Source organism: Peromyscus leucopus, chromosome 23, assembly GCF_004664715.2.
Source record: "Peromyscus leucopus breed LL Stock chromosome 23, UCI_PerLeu_2.1, whole genome shotgun sequence".
Classification (NCBI taxonomy): Eukaryota; Metazoa; Chordata; class Mammalia; order Rodentia; family Cricetidae; genus Peromyscus; species Peromyscus leucopus.
Window position 1 is genome coordinate 43,966,402 of NC_051082.1, and position 22,777 is coordinate 43,989,178.

At 50.7% G+C, this 22,777-nt stretch overlaps 1 protein-coding gene across 4 annotated transcripts; it reads right to left on the minus strand.

Moving 5' to 3' along the window:
- Positions 1-74: 74 nt before the first annotated feature.
- C23H7orf26 (chromosome 23 C7orf26 homolog) lies at positions 75-22,369 on the minus strand. 4 transcript variants are annotated; one of them, XM_037198484.1, is made up of 6 exons: positions 21,908-22,355; positions 21,035-21,256; positions 17,717-17,882; positions 12,807-13,331; positions 11,921-11,960; positions 75-708 (listed from the first exon to the last, which is right to left on the minus strand). In XM_037198484.1, the coding sequence occupies exons 1-6, from the start codon at positions 22,097-22,099 to the stop codon at positions 519-521; spliced, it is 1,335 nt and encodes a 444-aa protein (XP_037054379.1). In that variant the 5' UTR covers positions 22,100-22,355; the 3' UTR covers positions 75-518. The 4 variants fall into 4 exon arrangements, with proteins under 4 accessions (XP_037054379.1, XP_028746132.1, XP_037054380.1 ...); XM_028890299.2 differs by lacking the exon at positions 75-708 and adding an exon at positions 8,044-8,830 and having other exon boundaries at positions 21,908-22,369; XM_037198485.1 differs by lacking the exon at positions 75-708 and adding an exon at positions 8,044-8,830 and having other exon boundaries at positions 21,938-22,352.
- Between the last annotated feature and the right edge of the window lie 408 nt (positions 22,370-22,777).

Consider the following 22,777-nt stretch of genomic DNA (forward strand, 5'->3'; position numbering starts at 1 on the left):
CCCCCGCCCCTGCCGCCCGCCGCGCCCCCGCGCCCCAGCCCCCGCCGCCACCACCGCAGCCGCTGCCTTCGCCTTCGCCATGGTCGCCGCCGGCCTCTCTAGGCCACGCCGCCAGCTCTGTGGGCTTAACCCTTCCCGGCCCGGTCACTCACCAGGGCCCCCCCCCGGGGGGGAGGTGCGGGTGGGGATGGGGACAAGATGCGTGCGTCCCAGGGCCCGCCGGTGCTGGGCGCAGCGCACGCTGCAATGCATCGCCCGGTGCGGTGCGCGTGTCCGTGCGCCACGGTTGGCGACTGTCACTGAGGCTGCACTGATGGAAGAGAAAGGGGCTTCCCAGCCAACACCCCCACTGTCCTCTGAAGCGTAGGCGTGGCTTCAGGGCGCCCCTCCCCGGACGGGGTTACAAATTGGGTCTAATTGGCACTTAATCAACCAGTTAATGGGGAAGACCCCCCCCCCCCCCGATTCCAGCAGGTCCAGAGCAGCCAACCCAGCCCACATCTGGACCCTTGAGTTGGCTAGGATAGACAGGTGGCGATTGTGCCAGCTCCATCAGGGCCACCTCCAGGAACTGGGGGACCCGTGGATATCTCTTTGAGTTCTTGCTTCCTCCAGTTGCCGCAGGCCCTGCCTCCTCCAGCTTCTATCCTTCTCCAGCCGTTCTTCGCATTCTGAGCCACAGCAGTCCCAGGGGCTTCTCCCTGTTTGCTTGTTAACATACGAGTTGTTTTCTGTCTAGGGGTGGGATTTGGGGTGGGTGGGGAGTGTTTCCTCCCCCAGGAGGCTTGAGCTGACCATCTGCATGTCCTCTCATTCATCTTTAATGGCAGACCACAGGCTTCTCCCATCTGGAGAATTCACTTAAGAAGCATTGCCCAAGTTCTCTTGAAAAGAGGCTGGGGGTGTGGCTCAGTTAGCAGAGTGCTTGCCCTGGCACTCAAAAAGCCCTGGGTTCCATCCCTAGTAGTGTCTAAAACCCACATGGTGGTACATGTCTGTCATTCCAGAACCCAGCAGGAGGATCAGGAGTCCTAGGTCATCCTTGGGTACATAGCAAATCTGAGGCCAGCCTGTCTGAAAGAAGGAGGAGGAGAAGGAGAAGAAGAAATTCTGAAAAACTCAAAGATCTGGCAAACCAGAGCTGCTTCTGATGGAGATGTCCCCGGGAGGGGGACAGGAGCCCTTCATGTGATCACAGCCCCACTCTTCTTCCTGTTTCCCCGTTTACAGTGCAGTCTCGAATTCACACACCATTACTGTTCCGGCAGGCTTTCCCTGCAGCCAGGCTCAAAAAGCCTGAGTCTGGAGGCTTGACTTGCAGACCAAGCAGCCCACCTTGAGAGGCAAGGGTGCAGAAGGACACAGCTGATGCACTCAGCCACAGGTGCAACAGTACGGACCCAGATTTGGAGGCAGGAGTCATGAGGACCTCTGGTAGCCTAGTAACTTTTGAGGCACCATATAGCATTCCATTGGTGAGAGTGGAGGCAGGCTGACAGGCAGCAGATAGGACAGCCGAGTAGGCAGTGAACACACAGGTGAAGGATGGGTGTGCATCTTCCCCTGGCCCTAACTGGATGGGAGCCTCCTCCAGAGACATCAGTCTCCAATGTTTCCCTCCTCCCTGAATCTTGTGTGTGTGTGTGTGTGTGTGTGTGTGTGTGTGTGTGTGTCCCCGTCCCCACATGCTCATTCAAAGAGACCAGAGGTTTGGATGCTTTTTATCACTCTCCAACTTATTCCCTTGAGACAGGGTCTCTCGGTGAACCTGGAGCAAAGCCAGAAGCCAGGCAGCACCAGCATCCTCTTATCTCTGCTCCAGCCCAACCCTTGGGTTACAGGCACACCAGTATCCATGCCTGGCTTTTTACATGGATGCTGGAGATTCTCATGCTCGCCCTGCGAACTTTCGTACCTGCTGTCGTCAGATCTTTCACCTCTCCCTCTCCTCTTCTGCTGGATTCTTTCCAGGAGTGTTTACACACCCACAGGACCTTTCCATCCTCAAAACAGGCAGCTCCCACTGCTCTCTCATTTGCCCATCCCTCCTTCCCTTCTCCCACCCGGCCTGAGCCCCATCACTTCCAGACAGATGTGTTACTGTTTCAACTTGCCTGCCTAAGGCACCTGATAGTCTAATAAAAAGCTGAATGGCCAATAGCTAGGGAAAAGAGGGATAGGTGGGGCTAGCGGGCAAAGAGAATAAATAGGAGAAATCTTGGCTTGAGAAGGAAAAGGAGGAGGAGAGGGACACTCCCAGGGCCAGAACCTAAGCATGAGAAGCAGGAAAAGTAGGAAAGAAAGAAAGAGAGAGGGGGGGAGAGAGAGAGAGAGAGAGAGAGAGAGAGAGAGAGAGAGAGAAGAAAGAAAAAGAAAGAAAGAAAGGAAGGAAGGAAGGAAGGAAGGAAGGAAGGAAGGAAAGAAAGAAAGAAAGAAAGAAAGAAAGAAAGAAAGAAAGAAAGAAAGAAAGAAAGAAAGAAAGGTAAAAGCCCTGAGGCAAAATGTAGATGAAGAGAAACAGGTTAAGTTATAAGGGCTAGCAAAAAAATGAGCCTAAGCTAGGCCGAGCATTTATAACTACTAACAAGTCTCCATGTCATGATTTGAGAGCTGGCTGGTGGCCCCAAAGAAAAAGCCTGGTAGAGTGAGGACATCAGGATCACTGGGGCTCACTGGTCAGCTAGTCTAGCCAAAAATCTTTGAGCTCCACGTTGAGAGAGAGAGACACTGTCTCAAGAGAATAAGTCAAAGTGTGATAGAGATGGACGGCAGGCATCATCTTCTTGGCCTCTGCATATGTGTACGCAAACAGGTGTGCGCACGCGCGCGCACACACACACACCACATGTATGCACCATACATATACACTGCACACATGCACACATGTGTGAACAGATGGAAAGAACCTTATTTTCATCTTGGTGTTGCTGTGTTATTTCTCTCACTGCTGTGATCAAATGTCTGACAAGAAGCAATTAAAGGGAGGAATGGAAAGTTCTGGCTCACACTTTGAGAGGGGAAGGCAGGGCATCATGGCAGAAGGCATCTCAAATGTGGCAGCAGGATGAGGCTGCCTGCCCACATCTAGGATGATCAGGAAACAGAGGGTAGGCAGGACTTGGTCCGGGTGTGGCTATAAACCTCAAGGCCCACTTCCTGAAACTGACTTCCTCCATCTATTCCCCACTTCCCAAAGGTTGTATGGTGTCCTAACTCAGCACCACAGCTGGAGACCAAGTGTTCAAACTCAGGAGCTTGTGAAATGTGGGGGTCTTAATGTAAATGTCCCCATGACCTCATAGGGAGTGGCACTATTGATTGTGGCTTTGTTGGAGGAAGTGTGTCACTGTGGGGGTGGGGTTTCTGGTTTCCTATGCTCAGGATACAGCCCAGTGTCTCAGTCAACTTCCTGTTGCCTACAAGATGTAGCAATCTCAGCTCCAGCATGTCTGCTCCCTGTCATATGATAATGCACTAAACCTCTGAACTGTAAGCCAGCCCCAATTAAATGTCTTCTTTATAAGAGTTGCCATGGTCATGAAGTCTCTTCACAGCAACAGAAACCCTAACAAGACATGAGGACACTTCACATTCAAACTGTGGCACTTGTCAGTGCTCACCTGGCCAGACACCCACATTTATCAGCAATCAGTTCTATGTTCTCCAGTGTGGTGCAGCACTCAGTTCTTCCTAGAGTCTCATCCTGGCACACAATGACGCCAATGGACCGGTCTCTGAAGACTTAGGTGTTTACAGCCAGGTGGCCTGTGTGATGGCTGTTTGGGCTAACTTGATAGTCTAGACCAGTGGTTCTCAACCTTCCTAATGCTACAACCTTTTAATACAGTTCCTCACGTTGTGGTGGACCCCAACCATTAAGTTATTTTCATGGTTGCTACTTCATAACTGTAATTTCGATAGTTATGAATCATAATGTAGTATCTGATATGCAGGATCTCTGATATGCAACCCCTGTGAAAGGATCATTCGATCCCCCCAGGAGTATGACCCATACATATATTGAGAACCACTGTTAGAGAGTCACCTGGAGAGAGCATCAATGAGCAACTGTTTAGGTCAGCCTGTGGACACACCTGTGAGGGATTTTTAACTGGGTTGTGATGGCGAGCGCCCCCACCCACCCCTGTGAATGTGGGCAGCACCATTTCATGGGCTGAATCTTGAAGAGCGTGAGCTGAGCACTAGTGTGCATTTATTCATTCTCTCCACTCCTGACTGTGGGTGTGATGTGATCAACTGCTTCAAATTCCTGACGCCTTGGCTTCTCTGCACTGACGGAATGTGGCCTGCAGTCATGAGCTAAAGAAACTCTTACTCCCTTAACTTGCTTTTGTCAGAGAATTTTATCACAGCTATGGGAAAGAAACAAAGACACCTGTCTCCTATGGATAGCTACTCAAGCATTTTTTTTCCTAATTAAAAGAATTCTGCACTTACCAAGTGGGTGCAGTGAATCCCAATAGAATTGGCATGTGCAAACTAAAACTTATATACAAATGTCCATGGCGACTGTGGTGATTTGAACAGGAATGGCCCCCAGAGACTCATGAATGCTTGGCCCATTGGGGGTGGTATTATTAGGAGGTGTGGCCCTGTTGGCGGAAGTCTGTCCCTGTGGAGGCAGGCTTTGAGGTCACATATGCTCAGGCTAGGCCTGGAGTGGCAGGTGTAGTGGCACACACTTTGAATGCCAGCATTTAAGAGGTAGAGACAGGCAGATGTCTATGAGTTCTGGGCCATCTAGGGCTACACAGTGAGAACTCTTCCCTAAATAAATTAATAAATAAAGGCTATAAAGCTGGCTCAGTGATTAAAAGTACATGCTACTCTGGTAAAGGATCCAAGTTCAGGTTCTCAGTACCCAAGTCAGGCGGCTCACACAGCCTGAAACTACAGTTCAGATGCCCTCTTCTGGCCTCTGCAGGTACTACTGCACACACATGGTGAACAGGCACACATGCAGACAAAGCACGCCACACACAACAAAATCCTTGAAAACTTCAGACCAAATGAAAGAAGCCAGGCACAAAGCCACATTCTGTACAATTCTCTATATATCTCCAGAAAAGGCAAACCCATACAGAAAAAGGGGAAGGGCGTTGCCCAAGAGGAATAGGTACTGAGGTGTATGGCCATCTTTTGGGGATACTGAAGGTTCTAAAACAGGTGATGCTGGAATGGCCATGTGGGGATACAGTAAGAACCACTGCACTGTGCGTTTCAAATGGACCAACTGTGTGTGTGAATTCTAGCTCAAACTGCTACTTACAAAGCAAACACTGGGGATCAGGAGGGTGGCTCAAAAATGTTGCTTGCTACCAAGAGTGTCGACCCGAGCTTAACCCTGGAAACCACTTAACAGGATAATGTTGTAGAATATAATTGTTTTTGTTTTTGTTTTTTAAGACAGGGTTTCTCTGTGTGATTTTGGTACCTGTCCTGGATCTCACTCTGTAGACCAGGCTAGCCTCAAACTCACAGAAATCCACCTAGCTCTGCCTCCCAAGTGCCGGGATTAAAGGCACGCACCACCACCACCTGGCTTATGGAATATAATTTAAGATGTGTTACATCCTGTGGAACATTTGTTTAATGGTGCAAAGATGTGTTGCATTCTTTTTTGTTGCATTTGTTTAACTCTGTAAAGCTGTGTTACTCTGCCTGTCTAAAACACCTGATTGGTCTAATAAAGAGCTGAACAGCCAATAGGTAGGCAGGAGAGGGAAATAGGCGGGGCTGGCAGGCAGAGAGAATAAATAGAATGAGAGGAGAGGCAAGAGTGAAAAAAGGAAAAGGAGGATACCAGGGGCCAGCCACCAGCCACCCAGCCAACCAGCCACCCAGCACACAGCCACACAGCCACACAGCCACACAGCCAGCTATGGAGTAAGAAGGAAAGAAAGTAGACTAGAGAAAGGTAAAAGCCCAGAGGCAAAAGTTAGATGACATAATTTAAGAAAAGCTGGCAAGAAATAAGCCCAGCTAAGGCCAGGCATTTATAAGAAAGAGTGAGTCTCCATGTATTTATTTGGGAGCTGGGTAGCAAGGCCCCAAAGAGTAAGAGTTAAAAAAAAAAAAAATCAACCACAGGATAACCAATGCTACAAATTGTTCTCTGATCTACACACACACACACACACACACACACACACACACACACACACAAAAAATAAATATAAAAGAAGTTCAAAGTCATCCGTGATTATTATAGAGTTCAAGCTAAGGCTGAGCTATGCAAGACTGTTTTGAAAACGACAACAAACAAAAACAAACAGGGCTGGAGAGATGGTTTAGCAGTTAAGTGTGCTTGTTGCTCTTCCAAAGGACCTGAGTTCAGATCCCAGCACCCATGTCAGGCTGCTCACTGTGGTGATATTTTGTTTGTACTCTAACAAATAAAATTTGCCAGAAGATCAGAGGACAGAGCCAGCCACTAGATTAAACAGAGGCCAGGCAGTGGTGGCTCACACCTTTAATCCTAGCACTCAAGAGGCAGAGATCCGTTTGGATCTCTGTGAGTTCAAATCCACCCTGGACTACTGGAGATTAATCCAGTCTAAGAGAAACAGAGCCAGGCAGGAGTGGCACACACCTTTAATCCCAGCACTTGGAATCTCATGCCTTTGCTCCCAGTATTTGGGAAGCACACACGCCATCAATCCCAGCACTAGAAAGGTTGAGACAGGAAATGATATAGCTGGGCGGAGAAAGGCATATAAGGCATGAGGAGACAAGAACTCAGTCCTTTCGGCTGAGGACTCAGAGGCATTCAGTCTGAGGATTTGTGGAGACAGGATCTTCCTTTTTCCGCTGAGGAGTTGGTGAGGTGAGAAGTGGCTATGGCTTGTTTCCTCTGATCTTTCAGCATTTACCACAACATCCAGCTCCAGGGTTTTTTGTTGTTGTTGTTGTTGTTTGTTTTTATTTTGTTTTGTTTTGTTTTTTCCGAGACAGGGTTCCTCTGTGTAGTTTTTGGTGCCTGTCTTGGAACTCGCTCTGTAGACCAGGCTGGCCTCGAATTCACAGAGATCCGCCTGGCTCTGCCTCCCCAGTGCTAGGATTAATGATGTGCACCACCACTGCCCGGCAGCTCCGGGTTTTTATTACAAGACCAATTCATGCAACAGCTCACAACCATGTATAACGCCAGCTCCAGGGGATCCAATGCCTTCTTCTGGCTTCTGTGTGATCCCTGCACTCAAATACACATACCCACACACAGACACATATACATACATATAATTTAAAAATGACCAGAAACTCCCAAAGGAACCATTCTCCTAGGTCCGAGTCTAGACCAGGCGAGTTTGGTGGAGGCCACACTGCTCAGAGAGTAACTGAACTTGGAAACTAATGAGAACGGATGGTTCTTTCTGAAACTGTGTGCACCAAAGCCAACCTCCCAGACTAGCCCAGCACTTATCTCTTCAGCCTCCAGGAGGCATCCCAGAGAACATTCTTCAGTTCCATGTTAACAGATTTACACATAACTATGAAAGACATTTAAGAGGGAACGATAGAGCCAAGCCCCACCCCCTTTTTAAAGCCTTTATATATAGTTCATGGCTCTTTCAATAATTTTTTTGTTATCGTTGTTTGAGGCTCAGTCTCATGCATGCTGGCCTCAACCCACTATGTAGCCAGGATGACCTTGAATGTCTGATCCCCCTGTTACCACCTTCTAGGTGATGGGATTACAGGGGTGCCCCCACATGCCACTTTGTGCGTGCATGTGCACATGTGTGTACAGATGCAGGTACATGCATATAGAGGCCAGAAGACAACCTTGGGTATTGTTCCTTATTTTAATGTGTTTTTGCTGTCACTGACCTGGAATTCATCAAGCTGGCTAGACTGGCTAACCCACACACACCAATTTTTTAAAACCTGATTAATTAAATATATATATATATATTCCACAGAGCTGGGAGTGCAACTCATTGAAAAAACACCTGCTAAGTATGTGCAACACCATAGGTTTGAATCCCAGCACCACAAAAAGAAAATTCCATAATGCCTATAAAACTGTTTAGAAAAAATTTATTTTGAACACATGAAAGGAAAATTTAGAGATACCCCAAATAAAACACAGAAGATCCTTTCCAAGGTGACGGGGAACCCCAACAGGTGTCCCTGAGCAGTGCCCAGTGCTGCATACAAGTGCGGGTCTCTCCCTCCACACTCTGAGCTCATGGAGCTGCCGAAAACTTGGGTTAATGGCAGAGACACGTCACATTCCTGAGGCAGGGCAAATGGACCCGAGAGGCGGCTTACCCGCCAGCATTCCCTGGTGGCGGGCTGAGAGTGTCTGTGCGTGAGTGATACCATCACTCTGGGACCGGCATATTTAAAAACACCCGCAGAGCTCTCGGCAGAGGGCTGAGTGCGCTCCCTTCCATCCATCCAATCTGGATATTTAACAGGACCAGGTAGGAAGCACCCAGGCAACGGCAACTTGGGACATCAGTACCAAGATGGTTCTGCCAGCTGGAAGGACCACCTGCTGCCTTCCAGGGGTCCTTGTTCATGGGGCCAGCACCCCTCTCTGAAGGCTTCCTTGGCCCAGGTGCAAGGCACACAGCCGCTTGGCGGCTCAGAATGGCCAGCCTAGCGGATGGGCCTGAATGGAAATGTCACGCCTGAGATGAAGGTGTGCCCTGGGTGCGTAGGCAGGGCTGGGTGGGCAGCTGGGTGGGCTGGCACAGCCCCATAGGCAAGCGGGGGGGTGTGGATGTGCGGGTAGAAGCCAGGGGGAAGGGCGGTGTGTGGCGACTGCTGCACTGGGCCTGAGATCACCAGCTGGAGCAGGCTGCAAACGCAAGGAGAGAGATTAGGACCGAGGCCCCAAACCCAGTGTGGCCACTTGGGCCTCTGGCCTGCTCTCCCAGACTGTACAAGCCTGATAGCACAGGCCTGTCATCCCAGCACTCCAGCTGTTCTGTCTCCCTGAACCTGGTGCCTCACACAGCTCATGAGTCAGGGGCTCCTGGCAGGTGAACTTGAAGCACAGGAGACTAGGGAAGCGATCTGCAGGATCTAGGCCAGGACTGAGAGAGAAGGACCTGCAGGGAAAAAGCTACAGGCCCACCAAGGATGGGTAGAGGTGGTCTACACTGGGAACCATGGGCCATGTGAAACTATCCATGTGATGATATCCACATCCCTCAACCCTCAGAACTTGAGGCTCAAGGAAGTAGCCTCTGTGCTGGCTAGTTTTATGTCAACTTGATACAAACTAGCATTATCAGAAAGGAAGGAGCCTCCATTGAGAAAATGATTCCATAAGATCCGACTGTAGGGCACTTTCTTAATTAGTGACTGATGTGGTGGGCCCAGCCCATTGTGGGTGGTGGCACCCCTGGGCTTTCTATAAGAAAGCAGGCTGAGCAAGTCATGAGCAAGCCAGTAAGCAGCACCTCTCCATGGCCTCTGCATCAGCCAAACTTCCTTTAATGATGAACAGTGACATGTCAAGCCAGGCGGTGGTAGCACACGCCTTTGATCCCAGCACTCGAGGGGCAGAGGCAGGCGGATTTCTGTGAGTTTGAGGCCAGCCTGGTCTACTTAGTAAATTCCAGGAAAGGCTTCAAAGCTACACATAGAAACCCTGCCCACCCCAAAAAACAAACAAACAAACAAACAAAAGTGTAAGCCAATTAAAATAAAGCCTTTCTTCCCCAAGTTGCTTTGGTCATGGTGTTTCATCACAGCAATAGTAGCCCTAACTAAGATAGCTTCCATGCCAGCCTGGGCCAATGCCCATTCACAGCGCTATCTGAGGACAGCAACATGGCCATCAGGAAAATGTCAATTCTGATTGAGTCTTGACTGCATTCCATACATAAGCCCCACAAAAGTGGCTTTTCAAACGACCCTGAGATCTAGAGTCCAATGCATCTCAGCCCCTGGTAAGCTGAGGCGCCTACTCCCCAGCCCCAGGACTCTCTAGGCCAGCCCACACCTTCCCCACTCAGGAGCCCGAGGCTCTATTGTGAACCTCACCAGTACCTCTTCTTCCTTCCCTTCTCCATTCCCACCTTCTGGAATTCCCCATCAGTGCTGCTTTGAAACTCTGGTTCCTTTCCAACCGTTGGCATGATCAGAACCTTCCTGCTCTAAAGCTGAGCACATCCATCTTCCTGAACTCAGTCTGCAGACCAGCCCGGGCTCTCCCTACTGAGGTCACAGGCCACCTCCAGCCTCCGGCTTAAGTCTCTGCTACTGACACAAGATCTCTGCTCACTCCTGTCCAGACTCCCTGAACCTCAGCCTGGCCATGTGCCTGGAGTCCATGCTGCTCTCTCTCACCACCAAATCCAGCCTTCCAAGTGGTCCTCTCACCCACTTGGTCCCTAATTCCACCATGCTGCACCTCCCAGCATGTTGTCTATATGATGCAGCTGTATGCAGTGACAGCCTGCCCCCAAGTGGACCCTCCTGCTCTTTGGATGCTGTCTTATCCTTCTCTAAGGGGGATGGTGGAACTGTCACAGACCCTCCTGCAGCATACATGACCCAGCGCCCACAGGAGATCTCAGACAGTACAGTACACTGTGGGTGTGAAGAGAGCTGGCACAGTTAAGGGGCCGAAGCTCCTCTAAGGCCTTTTCAAAACCCCAAAACCAACAACAAAAACCACACAGATTTATTTTTATTTTATGTGTATGGATGTGTAGCCTGCAAGTATGTCTGTGTACCACATGCATGCAGTACCCACAGAGGTCAGAAGAGGGCACTAGGTCGCCTGGAACTGGAGTGAGAGCTGGTTGTGAGCTGCCATGTGACTGCCGGGAAAAGCCAACCCAGGTCCTCTGCAAGAGCACCAAGTGCTCTTAACCACTGAGCTCTCTCTCCAGCGCCTCTCAGCTATTTCATTTACATCATGTTTTCTTTTTGTTGAAATAACTCTGGCCAGCAAGCAGGGCCGTGGTGGTGCACACCTTTAATCTCAGCAGGCTGAGTTCAAAGCCAGCCTATTCTACAGAGTGACTTCCAGGATAGCCAGGGCTATGCAGAGAAACTCTGTCTCAAAAAACTAAAAACCCAAAACCAAACAAAACAAAAACCTCTGGGCAAGAAGCTCAACTAAAATATTTACAAGCCAAGTGATTCCAGGCCAGCCTGGGCTACATGAGACCCTGTCTCAAAAGAAAGAAAGAAAGAAAAAGGAAAAACAATGTATCAAGCCAGGAGAGCAGCGTTAAGGCTGCCAAACTGGCACGCCCTTGCAGAAGTGCCCAGTCCGGCTGGACAGCGGACTCACAGCAGTCCACGTGAGGTTCAGTTGTCTTCTTTCCCAACCGTGACTAGGGAGAGACCCATGGGGCAGAGGAGACAGACTGTCAAGCAGCATTTCATCTTTCCTTCGCTGTCACCCCACGAGGCAGACACCATTACCAACCCAGAGGGAAACGAGACTCAGAGACACACACACAGACTGCCCAAATGCCACCAAAAATCTCTCAGAAGCCAGGCCCCTGCTGAAAGAGGCCACCAGCACACCTGGCTCTCGGGTGGAAGCCCTGCCCCTTCCAGACAGAGATGTAACTCGAAGTCACCAGAGAGTGACAGCACACCGTCCTTAGAACATACCAATTTTGGCTTCACTTCTAAGGACGGGTTGAGAGGGACATTTGACCAAGCACTGCACCAACAGCAGCACCCTGGTCTAGCAGCTTGCAGTGACAATGGGGGGGGGGGCTCACTGTGGCCTCTCCCACTCCAGCAGCAGCAGGGTCACTCGAGAGCCTCTGTTCTCCCCTGCAGAAGGCTCATCAGTGGGAACTCTGCCCCCTGCAGCCCAGCTTTTCCCAGGACCGACGGGTCTGTCCTGCTTTGCCTCCTACCATCCCCACCCTGTTCCAACAGCACCAACCCACTTAGAGACTGGGACACCTACTTGTTGTGGGGTAGCCGGGAGCACAAGGTTCTCAGGTCATCTGAAACCAAGGAGACATGAGATTAGATCTGGGGAGACCTGGGTGCTGAGGTCTCAACAAGAATACCGCACAGCCGGCAGCAGAGACTGTCGCAGCAAGTTCCCATCCCTTAGAAGCTGGGTTCTCCTGGGTGGCAGTTTTCACTCTAAATAACAAACCCCAAACGGAAGGAACCATTTGGGAAGGGGTTAGCCCTACTGACAATTTGTTGAGCATCTGGAAAAGAGCCTGAAGTCAGGGCTCTCATCGACTTATCAAATGCCCAGAGTAAAATGGGGAGCTCATCACTGGTAACCCTTTGCTGAGGATGCAGGCACAGTCCATCGGACAGCAGACACAGGGCTGTCGCCGCCGCAGCTCGGGGTAGAGTGCTCACCTAGCACACACGAGGCCCTAGCTCAGTCTCTAGTACTGCCCGCCCTCCCGCCAAAGGAGGCAACCGGACAGCAAACGTATCTGAGCACAGTGGCTCACTCCTGCATTCCTAGCACTCAAGCAGAGGCAGAAAAAGTGCCATGAGTTTCAGGCTAGCCTGGGCTACAGAGCAGGCCCCTTTCCCCCTCTCTCTGTCTCTCTCTCACACACAGACCCCAAACCTTAGTCCTCCAGAGGAAACATTCTGTGTAGAAACATCCAGCAGCCCTGTGCCAAAGAGCCAGGCAATACTAAATGTCCTAGCTAGAGCACATTAGCATGAGGGGACTCTGGGGGATATTCTAGGACTTTCCACCAGCCTCCCTTGTGGTCACCAGGATGGGGAAAAGTCCTAAAATAAGCAAAGGCGGCGTCTGTCTAGGATACCCTGCCTTCCTGCCTACACCACGGGGCCCCGGGGTCAGCACTCACCTCTCGTGCAGAGCAGGGCTCCTGATGCCATGGCGACCTGCAATGCCTGGGCCAAGCGGTCCAGTGCAAGCTCGATCTCCTGGGAGGCATTGAGGGGGTTCAGTTCATCTGCCAGTCTGTTGATCTCCTCCACAAGCGGGACCATGTGGTCAAACAGGATGAGTCCCAGGCGCCCATACAGATTCTTCTCGGTCAGGTGCAGCTGGAGCGTCATAAGGACCTGCAGGACACTCAGGTGAAGCTTCGAGTACAGCAGGTGTGAGTCTCTGTCCGTGCCTGTGCCTGAGTCCTTGGCGGCCTTGTGACCAATGTGGCCATTGGAGAGGCAAGGCTTCTTCCTTTTGTAAGCCAGAGGGGCCTTCACGCACCAGCGGATCAACCCAATGAGGGGTGTGAGCTCTAAGAATCCTATGGGCAGGTTGGCGGCAATGGGAGTATTTAAAAACGTGATGAGAATCAACCTCGGGTCCTCGAAAATCCAGCCGACAATCATTTCAAGCAAGTCCAAAGGTGGGATGAGGTCATCTGCAAAGAGACATTCAGTTGGGAATGGTTCTGGCTTTGGAGACAGGAGCAGAGTGGACAGTGGGCGATGGATGGAAGTTTACGGCCTTCCTGTCTGGTGCCCAAATGTCTACTGCCCAAGTTCCCCCATCTTCCACCTTCTTTCCCACACCTGCTCCATGGGTTAATGTCCTGTCCCCAGTGTCCAGGACCCTACGGCCAAGGTCAAGACTCAAACACACACACACACAAACCTCAAAGCACCCCAATAAGCTGAACTCCCCTGAACTCCATCACTCCCGACACACATATATTTATTTAGTTTTTTTTGAGGCGGCGGCTTGTGTGCCGTGGGGCACATGTGGAGGTCAGAGGACAACCTGCAGAGCCCCTTCTCGTCCCCCTTTATGAGGGTCCCAGGGATTGTCAGCTGGGTGGCACACGCTTCTACGCACTGAGCCCTCCCACCCACCAGCTCCTAGCTCAAAACTACTGGCATACGTCATCTGTCTCTGGGTATAGGTTTCCACCCTATATCCAGTGTCTCCTCCACAGTACAGTGAGAGCTATGGCGGCCTTCAAAGAGTAGCCTGGAGTCTTGTCAGGCATCTGCCAACTGCCAAAGGCCACCTCAGCTCCAAAGCTGGAACCCTTATCAACAAACCAGCGGGACTCCTGAACAGCATTGATGAGGACAGAGTTGGCACTAACTCTGGGCCCATTATGTGTCAGGTGCTGGTCCTGGTCCTTTATACAGACCCAACCACTTAATCCACACAGCACCCCAGACTGTTGCCCCAGAAAACAGAGGCAAGGTGCTGTTGAGTCCTTTCTTGGGACTCTTAGAAGCACACGGTGAGCTCGTATCTGAGCCTGGCTTTTTCACCACCAGGCTACACTGCCCAATTTGCAACCGCTGGTATGTGCTCAGGCTGGCTGTGGCCCAGCCTCCTCTCTGGGAAGAAGCATTCTCAGCTCACGGGAAAACAAAGCACGGCGAGTCCCTTCCTATACTCTGCTCAAGCATGGCAGGGCAGGACTTGGGGAGCACAGCACATGCTCCCTCTATTGGAATAAGGTCTCCAGCCTCGTCTCCTCTGCAGACGGTCCTTTCTCAGACTGTCCCTATGTCCCTCCTCTGCGGTACATGCGACCCTCCAGCAGTGGGTAGCAGCTGTAGTCTACAACCTCCCTATGGCAGTCCTGCCTCTGGCCCTCGATTCCCCAAGAGTTACCTCTGAGTAATGCCATCTCCATTCCCAATATGTTCCCAGGCCTCAGTAGAGACACTCGCAGTGGCCAGAAGGCAGCATGTGCATAGGTGAAGGTGTGCATCTGCGCCCTGGGCATGCATGCACAGGGAGGGCATGTGCTCAGTGACTGAATTCCCCATCTCCACACAGGAGACCTGTGCTCTTGAATCTGTCTAGCAAGAGGTGGTACCGCGTGGTTAGGGGATTCCTTCCTTTTGCTGGCTTGCAGAAACAGACCACCCCATATGCTGGCGGCAGCAGCATCCAAAGGCAGCACTGCTCGCCATTTTGACAACTGTCTTCAGGGCTGGAGCCAGTGCTGAGTGGCTGGTCACGGTGGCTTATATGAAAATATCCTGTCTTGGATACACAACACAACAGTGGCTCCCGAGCCTGACTTCCCATTCCAGACGCAGTTCACCTGCTCTCAATGTCAAGGCCAGCTTCCATCCTGTTGGTCTAAGGTCTGTAAGGAACTGCAACGAGGTGAACTAGGTCTAGTGACATCTCTGCCACTGGAAACAAAGGCGGAGTACAATCGCTGGCTGTTGACCGCTCTTGGGAACTTTGGCAAGAGTGACCAAGGAAGCTCTACCTTGGCAGCAGGGCTCTGCTTCACAGGACCTGCCAATCTCAGAGGCAGACTGCTGGAGGAAAGAGCATAGGGCTACAAGGGAATGCATCCCTACACTATTTCCAAATGAATGTTCTAGAGAGTAACACAGTTTAGGTTTATTTATTTTATTTTATGCACAAGTGTTTTGCCTCCGTGTGTCTATATGCACTATATGCATGCAACTCAACCTGCGTCCTCTGTAAAAGCGACAAGTGCTCTTAACTGCTGAGCCATCTCTCCAGCCTGAGAGCAATAAAGTTTAAATGCAATAAAAAGGATAAGAAGGGAGACCCACATATAATAAAGGGGGTTGATGAACAGAAATAGGAAATGTTCCCGAAGGCTCTCAAACAAGTAGTGTCCTGTGCATCTGCCTCTGCCCCTGAGCACAAAAGCAGGCCCAGAGCTTTACTCCACAGAAAGCCACACACACACACATACCTTTCCATTGTGGGAAAACAGTGACCCTGAGCCACACAACACTGCAGGGGCCACAGGGGCCACAGAGGTGCACGGACTGACGCAGAGAAGCCCTATTTACTGACCTTGTTCCTGGAAACCTGTCCATGACAGAGGAAATGGCTGGCAAAGCCTGGGCTGTGGAGGCCTCAGCCCTCTACCCCCATTTAACCAGTCAGTCGACTTCTACTGTTTGTTTTTAATGGGGAATCTGACCAGAGAATGCTACTACTCGACAGGGACAAGGGACACTTGGGATTCCCTGCTCAAAGCCAAATCTCATGGCTCGCCTGGGAATCTCTACTGACAGCTGCTGAGGAAGTCTCAAAACTGTCTTAAATAGAGAAACTGGGACCGAGGAAGAATTGCAGCTAAAAAGGTTTACCTGACAGCGCCATGGTGCAGGGGGCAAAGGTACTTGGCGCCAAGCCTGACAACCCAGTTCCACTCACAGGACACAAATGGTGGAAGGAGTTGTCCTCTGACCTCCTCACACATGCAGTGGCATGCAAGTGCCCACACACATACACACACAAAATAAATAAATGTAACATGAAAAAAAAAAAGGTTTAACTCCAAGGCTGGAGAGATGGCTCAACAGTTAAGATCACTAGCTGCCCTTCCAGAAGACCTGGGTGGCTCACTACTGTCTGTAATTATAGTCCCAGGGCATCCGACATCCTCTCCTGGTCTTCATGGGCACCAGGCATGCATGTGATGCACAGATATACATGCAGGCAAAACATCCACACACAGAAGAAAAAGAGGAAGAGAGGAGGAAGATGGGGAGGAGGAGAAGGAGAAACCTTAAATAATAAAATAGCCAGGCGGTGGTGGTGCACGTCTTTAATCCCAGCACTCAGGAGGCAGAGGTAGGCGGATCTCTGTGCATTTGAGGCCAGCCTGGGCTACAGAGTGAGTTCCAGGATAGGATCCAAAGCTACACAGAGAAACCCTGTCCCAAAAAACAAAAAAAATAAAAAAATAGCCGGGCGGTGGTGACACACACCTTTAATCCCAGCACTCGGGAGGCAGAGGCAGGTGGATCTCTGTGAGTTCGAGGCCAGCCTGGGCTACCAAGTGAGTTCCAGGAAAGGCGCAAAGCTACACAGAGAAACCCTGTCTCGAAAAACCAAATAAATAAATTAATTAAAATAAGGCCGGGCGGTGGTGGTACACGCCTTTAATCACAGAACTCGGGAGGCAGAGGCATGTGGATCTCTGAGTTCCAGGCTAGGTTGGTCTATAGGGTAAGTTCCAGGACAGCCAGGGCTACAGAGAGAAACCTTGCCTTGAAAAACCTAAATAAATAAATACATAAATAATAAAATAAAAAGAGCACTTGCTGCTCTTCCAGAAGACCTGAGTTTGGTTCCCAGCTCCCACACAGAGCAGCTCACAAGTATCTGTGACTTAAGCTTCAAGGAACTTACACCCTCTTCTGGCCTTCCTGGGCAACCACTCTTACCTATACATTACCTACACACACGCACATAACTAAAAATGAATCTTGGGGGAGGCAGGTCATATGTCTATGGAAAAGGACCGATCTCAGCCCCAGGCCCTGGTTTTTTATGCTTATTTTCATCCACTCAGACCCAAGCAACTGAGAAGAATTTAACAAAGTCCCTTTTAGCAAATGGAAGAGGTCTAGATGCCAACCTTTAGGCTTAGGCCCACAATAAGGATGCATATTTCACAGTTAAAAGAGTCAATGCAAGGGGCTGGAGAGTGGTTAAGAGCACTCATTGCTCTTTCAGGACCTGAGTTCAGTTCCCATGCTGGGACAATCTGTAACCTAGCTTGAAGGGATTTGACATCCTCTTCTGGCCTCTGTGGGCACTACACCCTTGACACACACATGCCTGGTATGAACACACTCATGCACACAAAATTAACAAATAACAAAACAAAAGCCAATGTAGTCACTGGTGCACGGGATGCAGTTCCATGGCCGAAGGCTTTGCCTAGCATGCACACAACCTTGGGTTCCACCCCCTGCACCGCTAAGAGATAAATACACAAGGCTGGCCTTCACCAGGAGCTGCTTTGACAGGAACAGCCTGCTTGACACTTACCTGATGACAGGTCATAGAGCGCAGTCACGGACGTTATGAACTGGCAGCAGAAACGGGGACTGGCACTGAAGATCTGCTTCAACGTCTGAACCGAGCCTGGCACCAAACAGCAGTAGTCATCCACTAGGGCCCTAGCAAGTCTCACACAGTAGACCACAGGCGTCCGCTGGAAAGAAGCCACAGTCCAAGTCACTAAGGGATCCTGAGCTAGCAGGTAGCAGCAGCATTTAAACAGTGAACCTACATACAGGAGTGGATGGAGGCACTTGGAGGACAGGGAGAGGGGTGTCCATGGAAGCAGTCTGCCTCCTACCCATGCATGAGCACAGCTCCACTGGGATGGCCATGCTCCTCCGCCTGCTATCCCAGGCTGCTCCTGCACTTGAGGGCAGAGGTGAGTCCTTACCACAGGGGTCATGCAGCTGCAAAGCTGGAATATTTATGTCAACATTCTGCAGAGAAGCCAATTTTGGTAAGATGGTTGCTGAGGCCAGACACCACAGATCAAAGTTAACCATTATTACCACTCTGAGGTTCGGAAGAGTCTGTGAACTGTCACATGATGAAATGTTTGTTACAGCTGGGCATGATGGTCCATGCCTTAATATCAGTGCTAGGAAGTCAGAAGCAAAAGGATCAGGAACTTTAGCTAGCCTAAGCTACTTAGCTAAATTGGTCTTTAGATTTTTCGGTTTTTTTTGGTTTTTCGAGACAGGGTTTCTCTGTGTAGCCCTGGCTGTCCTGGAACTTGCTTTGTAAACCAGGCTGGCCTCAAACTCAGAGATTCATCTGCCTCCCAAGTGCAAGAGTTTTGTTTTGTTGTTGTTGTTGTTGTTTTGGTTTTTCGAGACAGGGTTTCTCTGTGAAGTTTTTGGTGCCTGTCCTAGATCTGGCTCTGTAGACCAAGCTGGCCTCGAACTCATAGAGATCCGCCTGGCTCTGCCTCCCTAGTGCTGGGATTAAAGGCGTGCGCCACCACCACCCAGTAAGATTTCATTTTTTTTTTCTGGTTAAAATTTATGAAATTATTTATTTTCTTTTTTTTTCCTTTTATTTTATTTTACAATACCATTCAGTTCTACATATCAGCCACGGATTCCCTTGTTCTTCCCCCTCCTGCCCCCCTCCCCTTCCCCCCAGCCCACCCCCCATTCCCACCTCCTTCAGGGCAAAGCCTCCCCCGAGGACTGAGATCGACCTGGTAGACTCAGTCCAGGCAGGTCCAGTCCCCTCCTCCCAGACTGAGCCAAGCATCCCTGCATAAGCCCCAGGTTTCAAACAGCCAACTCATGCAATGAGCACAGGACCCAGTACCACTGCCTAGATGCCTCCCAAACAGATCAAGCTAATCAACTGTCTCACCTATTCAGAGGGCCTGTACGATTTCATTTTTAATGGTATGTATACTTGTGTTTCTGTGTATGTGCATTCAAGTAGGCCAAAAGAGACGGACTGATCTCTTGGAGCTGGAGTTCTAGGCAGTTGCAAACTGCCCGAACTGGGTGCTAGGAACTGAATGTGGTCCTTGGTAACAGCAGTCTGTGCTCTCACGCCCTCCCGCCAGGCAGGGTTTCTCTCTATGTAGCTTTGCGCCTTTCCTGAAACTCACTCTGTAGCCCAGGCTGGCCTCGAACTCAGAGATCTGCCTGCCTCTGCCTCCCGAGTGCTGGGATTAAAGGCGTATGCCACCACTGCCCGGCCATTCTGTGCTCTTAACCACTAAGCCATCCCTCCATCCCTCTGCATACCATTAAGATCGAATCATTTTGCCTAAGAAACAGATTTTTCATTTATTCTGAAGATGAGGCATTTTTCTTTATTAAAAAATAATTTGGGTGTTACAACCTTTAATCTCAGAAGGCAGAGGTAGGCAGATCTCTCTCTGAGTTAGAGGCCAGCCTGACTACAGTGAGTCAGAAAGGCAAAGCTACAAGAAAACCTGTCAAAAAAAAAAAAAAAAAAAAAAAAAAAAAAAAAAAAAAAAAAAAAACAGATCTTCGATAAGGCAATTACAATGAATCAATCAAGGTTATACACTAAGACCCTTTAAAAGAAAAATAAAAATGGGGGGTGGTGAGATGACTCAGCCAGTAAAGCTCTTGTCCCACAAGCCTGACAACCTGAGATAAAACCCCAGAACCCACATAAAGGTAAAAGGAGTTGGGGCTGAAGAGACAGTTCAGTACTTAAGAGCACTGGCTACTCTCCCAGAGGACCCAGGTTTGATTCCCAGCACCCACATGTTGGCTCCCAACCATCTGTAACTCTAGTTCCTGGGATCTGAAACCGTCTTCCAACTTCCTTGATTGGTGCACCAAGCATACAGGAAGTGCAGACATACACACAGGCAAAACACCTACACATAAAAAATACTTTAAAATCAATAAATAATAATTTAAAAAAATAAAGGTGAGCCGGGCGGTTGTGGTGCACGCCTTTAATCCCAGCACTCGGGAGGCAGAGGCAGGCGGATCTCTGTGAGTTCGAGGCCAGCCTGGGCTACCAAGTGAGTTCCAGAAAGCGCAAAGCTACAAGAGAAACTGTCTCGAAAAACAAAAAAAAAAAAAACAAAAAAAAAAAAAATAAATAAATAAATAAATAAATAAATAAAGGTGAAAGGAAGCCAGGTGTGGTGGCCCACATCTTTAATTCCAGCACTTGGGAGGCAGAGGCAGGTAGATCTCTGAATTCAAGGCCAGCCCAATCTACAGAGGGAGTTCCAGGACAGCCAAGGCTACAAAGAGAAACCCTGTCTCCAACAACAGAAAATAAAAAAAGGTGAAAGTAGTGAACTGACTTCACAAAGTTGTCCTGACCTCCACAGATGTGCTGTGGTACAGGCAACCACACACACAATAATAATAAAAATTTTAAATAAGCTGGTGGGGAGGAGGCATATACCTTTAATCCCCAGCACTCGGGAGGTAGAGGCATGTGGGTCTCTGTGTGTTTGAGGCCAGCTGGTCTACATTTCAAATCAGACCCTGTTTCAAAAACAAAACAAATTGTAACCATTTACTACTGGGTGCATAAGAAGGCTACAATTCCAGAGCCAGGCACAGTGGTGCCTCTGCTCCTCAGGAGACTCAGGCAGAAGGGTCATGAGGTTTGAATCCAGCCTGGGCTACATACCAAGTCCTTGTTTCAAACAAACAAACGTTATCATCCATAAAAAACGGGACTGGGTGTAGCACACAGGCAGCAATGATCCACTTCATCACACATGTGTAAAATACCTCTACTGACATCCAGCTACGTCCAAACTCTTGTTATCCTGTCTATGGAGACTGGGAAGTAAAACTACTTTGAAAACAGTACCTGGAGCCAGGAGGCCGCACATTCCAACACCGGGATCCGACACACAGCCACGGCCATGGAGACCAGCTTTCCCAACAAGCTCATCCGGCTATCGTCGGCTTTGTTCCCTTGGGGGCTGAAAAGGGAGGAGAAAATGATCTGCCGCACAGAGTCCTTGCTTTGCTCCTGGAAATAACTGCACATGATTTCAAGAAGCTGGAGCTCCTGGAGCGAATTCAGTCTCTGTAAAAACAAACCCGGGAGAGAAGCTGTGAGAGATGGGGGCCTGCACCTGTCCCTTAGTTCCCACAGTAAAGGGTGGCTGCTCTTTAGTTCCCACAGTAAAGGATTCGGGGAGTGAATGCCTGAAATCCCAGCACTTACGAGGCTGAGGCTAGAGGATCTTGAGTTCTAGGCTGGCCTGTGCTACATAGTAAATAATCGCACGCCTTTAATCCCAGCACTCGGGAAGCAGAGGCAGGCGGATCTCTGTGAGTTCGAGGCCAGCCTGGGCTACCAAGTGAGCTCCAGGAAAGGCGCAAAACTACACAGCGAAACCCTGTCTCGAAAAACCAAAAAAAAAAAAAAAAAAAAAAAACAAATACTGTTTTTCCCCCCAGGGTGTACTTTTTCACCTTTCTGAAGCCTTAAGAAAAAGCCGTGCATCTAATTAAGCAACATCCCAAAGGACTCAGGTTGGAAACTCTAGTGATGTTAATTAAGTAGCCAACTCCCAAAATTCTTCTCCTGGATCCTTGGTAGGCGACTGTCACACGCCTGCCCAAAAAGGCACGCGGCTGAGCATCGCCGCCGGACTGCAGGACCGGGGGCTGGAGGAGAGAGACCTCGGGGCGAGCGCTTGTCACCGAGCGAAGGCACGGTCGGGGCGGGCACCTTGGGCTGCGCGCCGCGCTCCTTGGGCACCTGGAACACGAACTCTTCCAGCAGCTCCACGGGGCCCTTGTCCACGATGGGCAGCGGCGCGCTCTGCAGCTGGCTGCTGAAGTAGATGTCCAGGTGGTACAGCACCTCCTTGGCGGCGCTAAGCGCGTCGCGCCGCAGCAGCGAGTGGCGGATGTCGCTCATGGTGCGGCCGCCGCGTCCCCGCCGCGCGTCCCACTTCCGCCCGGAGACAAAGAGGCGCGACCAGCCCTGGGCTCCGACGCGGGCAGGGCCGCGGCTCCCGCCCGCCCGCCGCTACCTGGCGCCGACCTGCTCAGGGGGCCATCGTCGCCGCCGCCGCCTCCGTGGGCCAGCGGGCGCCCTGGGTCCGACTGCGGCGCCGCCCAGAGCCGCGGGAGCCGACGCCGCTCGGCCGAACCGGCGGCGGAATGCCGGGGCGGCGACGGCGGCCCGCAGGGGCCAAGCTCAGGCCGCGGCCGCGCGCTCTCGTGGGCGCCCCCTGGCGGTGAGGTCCGCACGGGCAAGCACGAGGGCACGAGTCCCCGCCCCGCCCCGGCCCGCCGCCTTGCAAGTGTTTCTGATCCTCCACCATATAGGCAAGCCTTTTGGTGCTCCCCACCAACCAGGGCATGTTCTTAACCCCGGGGGTCACTGGGGTCGATGATGCTGGTAAGCACCACCGCCCAACCCCGGACCTAACGCCCTGCTCCCACCTTCTGTTCCCAGAGTCAATGTTTCCAAACTCTCTCCTGAGTCCGGGCCCTGGTTGACCCCTAGGCTCTAGCCTAGCCCAGGAGGACTATGGGAATCTTAGTACAAGGTGCAGCCCACATGCTTCCTGCTCCTGAAAACCCTACCACT

Excerpts from the sequence above, each read along its gene's own strand:
- C23H7orf26 (XM_028890299.2), bottom strand. The coding sequence starts at position 22,099 with ATGAGCGACATCCGCCACTCGCTGCTGCGGCGCGACGCGCTTAGCGCC. Across the intron at positions 13,332-17,716 it reads GCTCTATGACCTGTCATCAG|ATGACCTCATCCCACCTTTG; the intron begins GTAAGTGTCAAG and ends GTCTCTTTGCAG. Across the intron at positions 11,961-12,806 it reads AGCCCTGCTCTGCACGAGAG|ATGACCTGAGAACCTTGTGC; the intron begins GTGAGTGCTGAC and ends CCTTGGTTTCAG.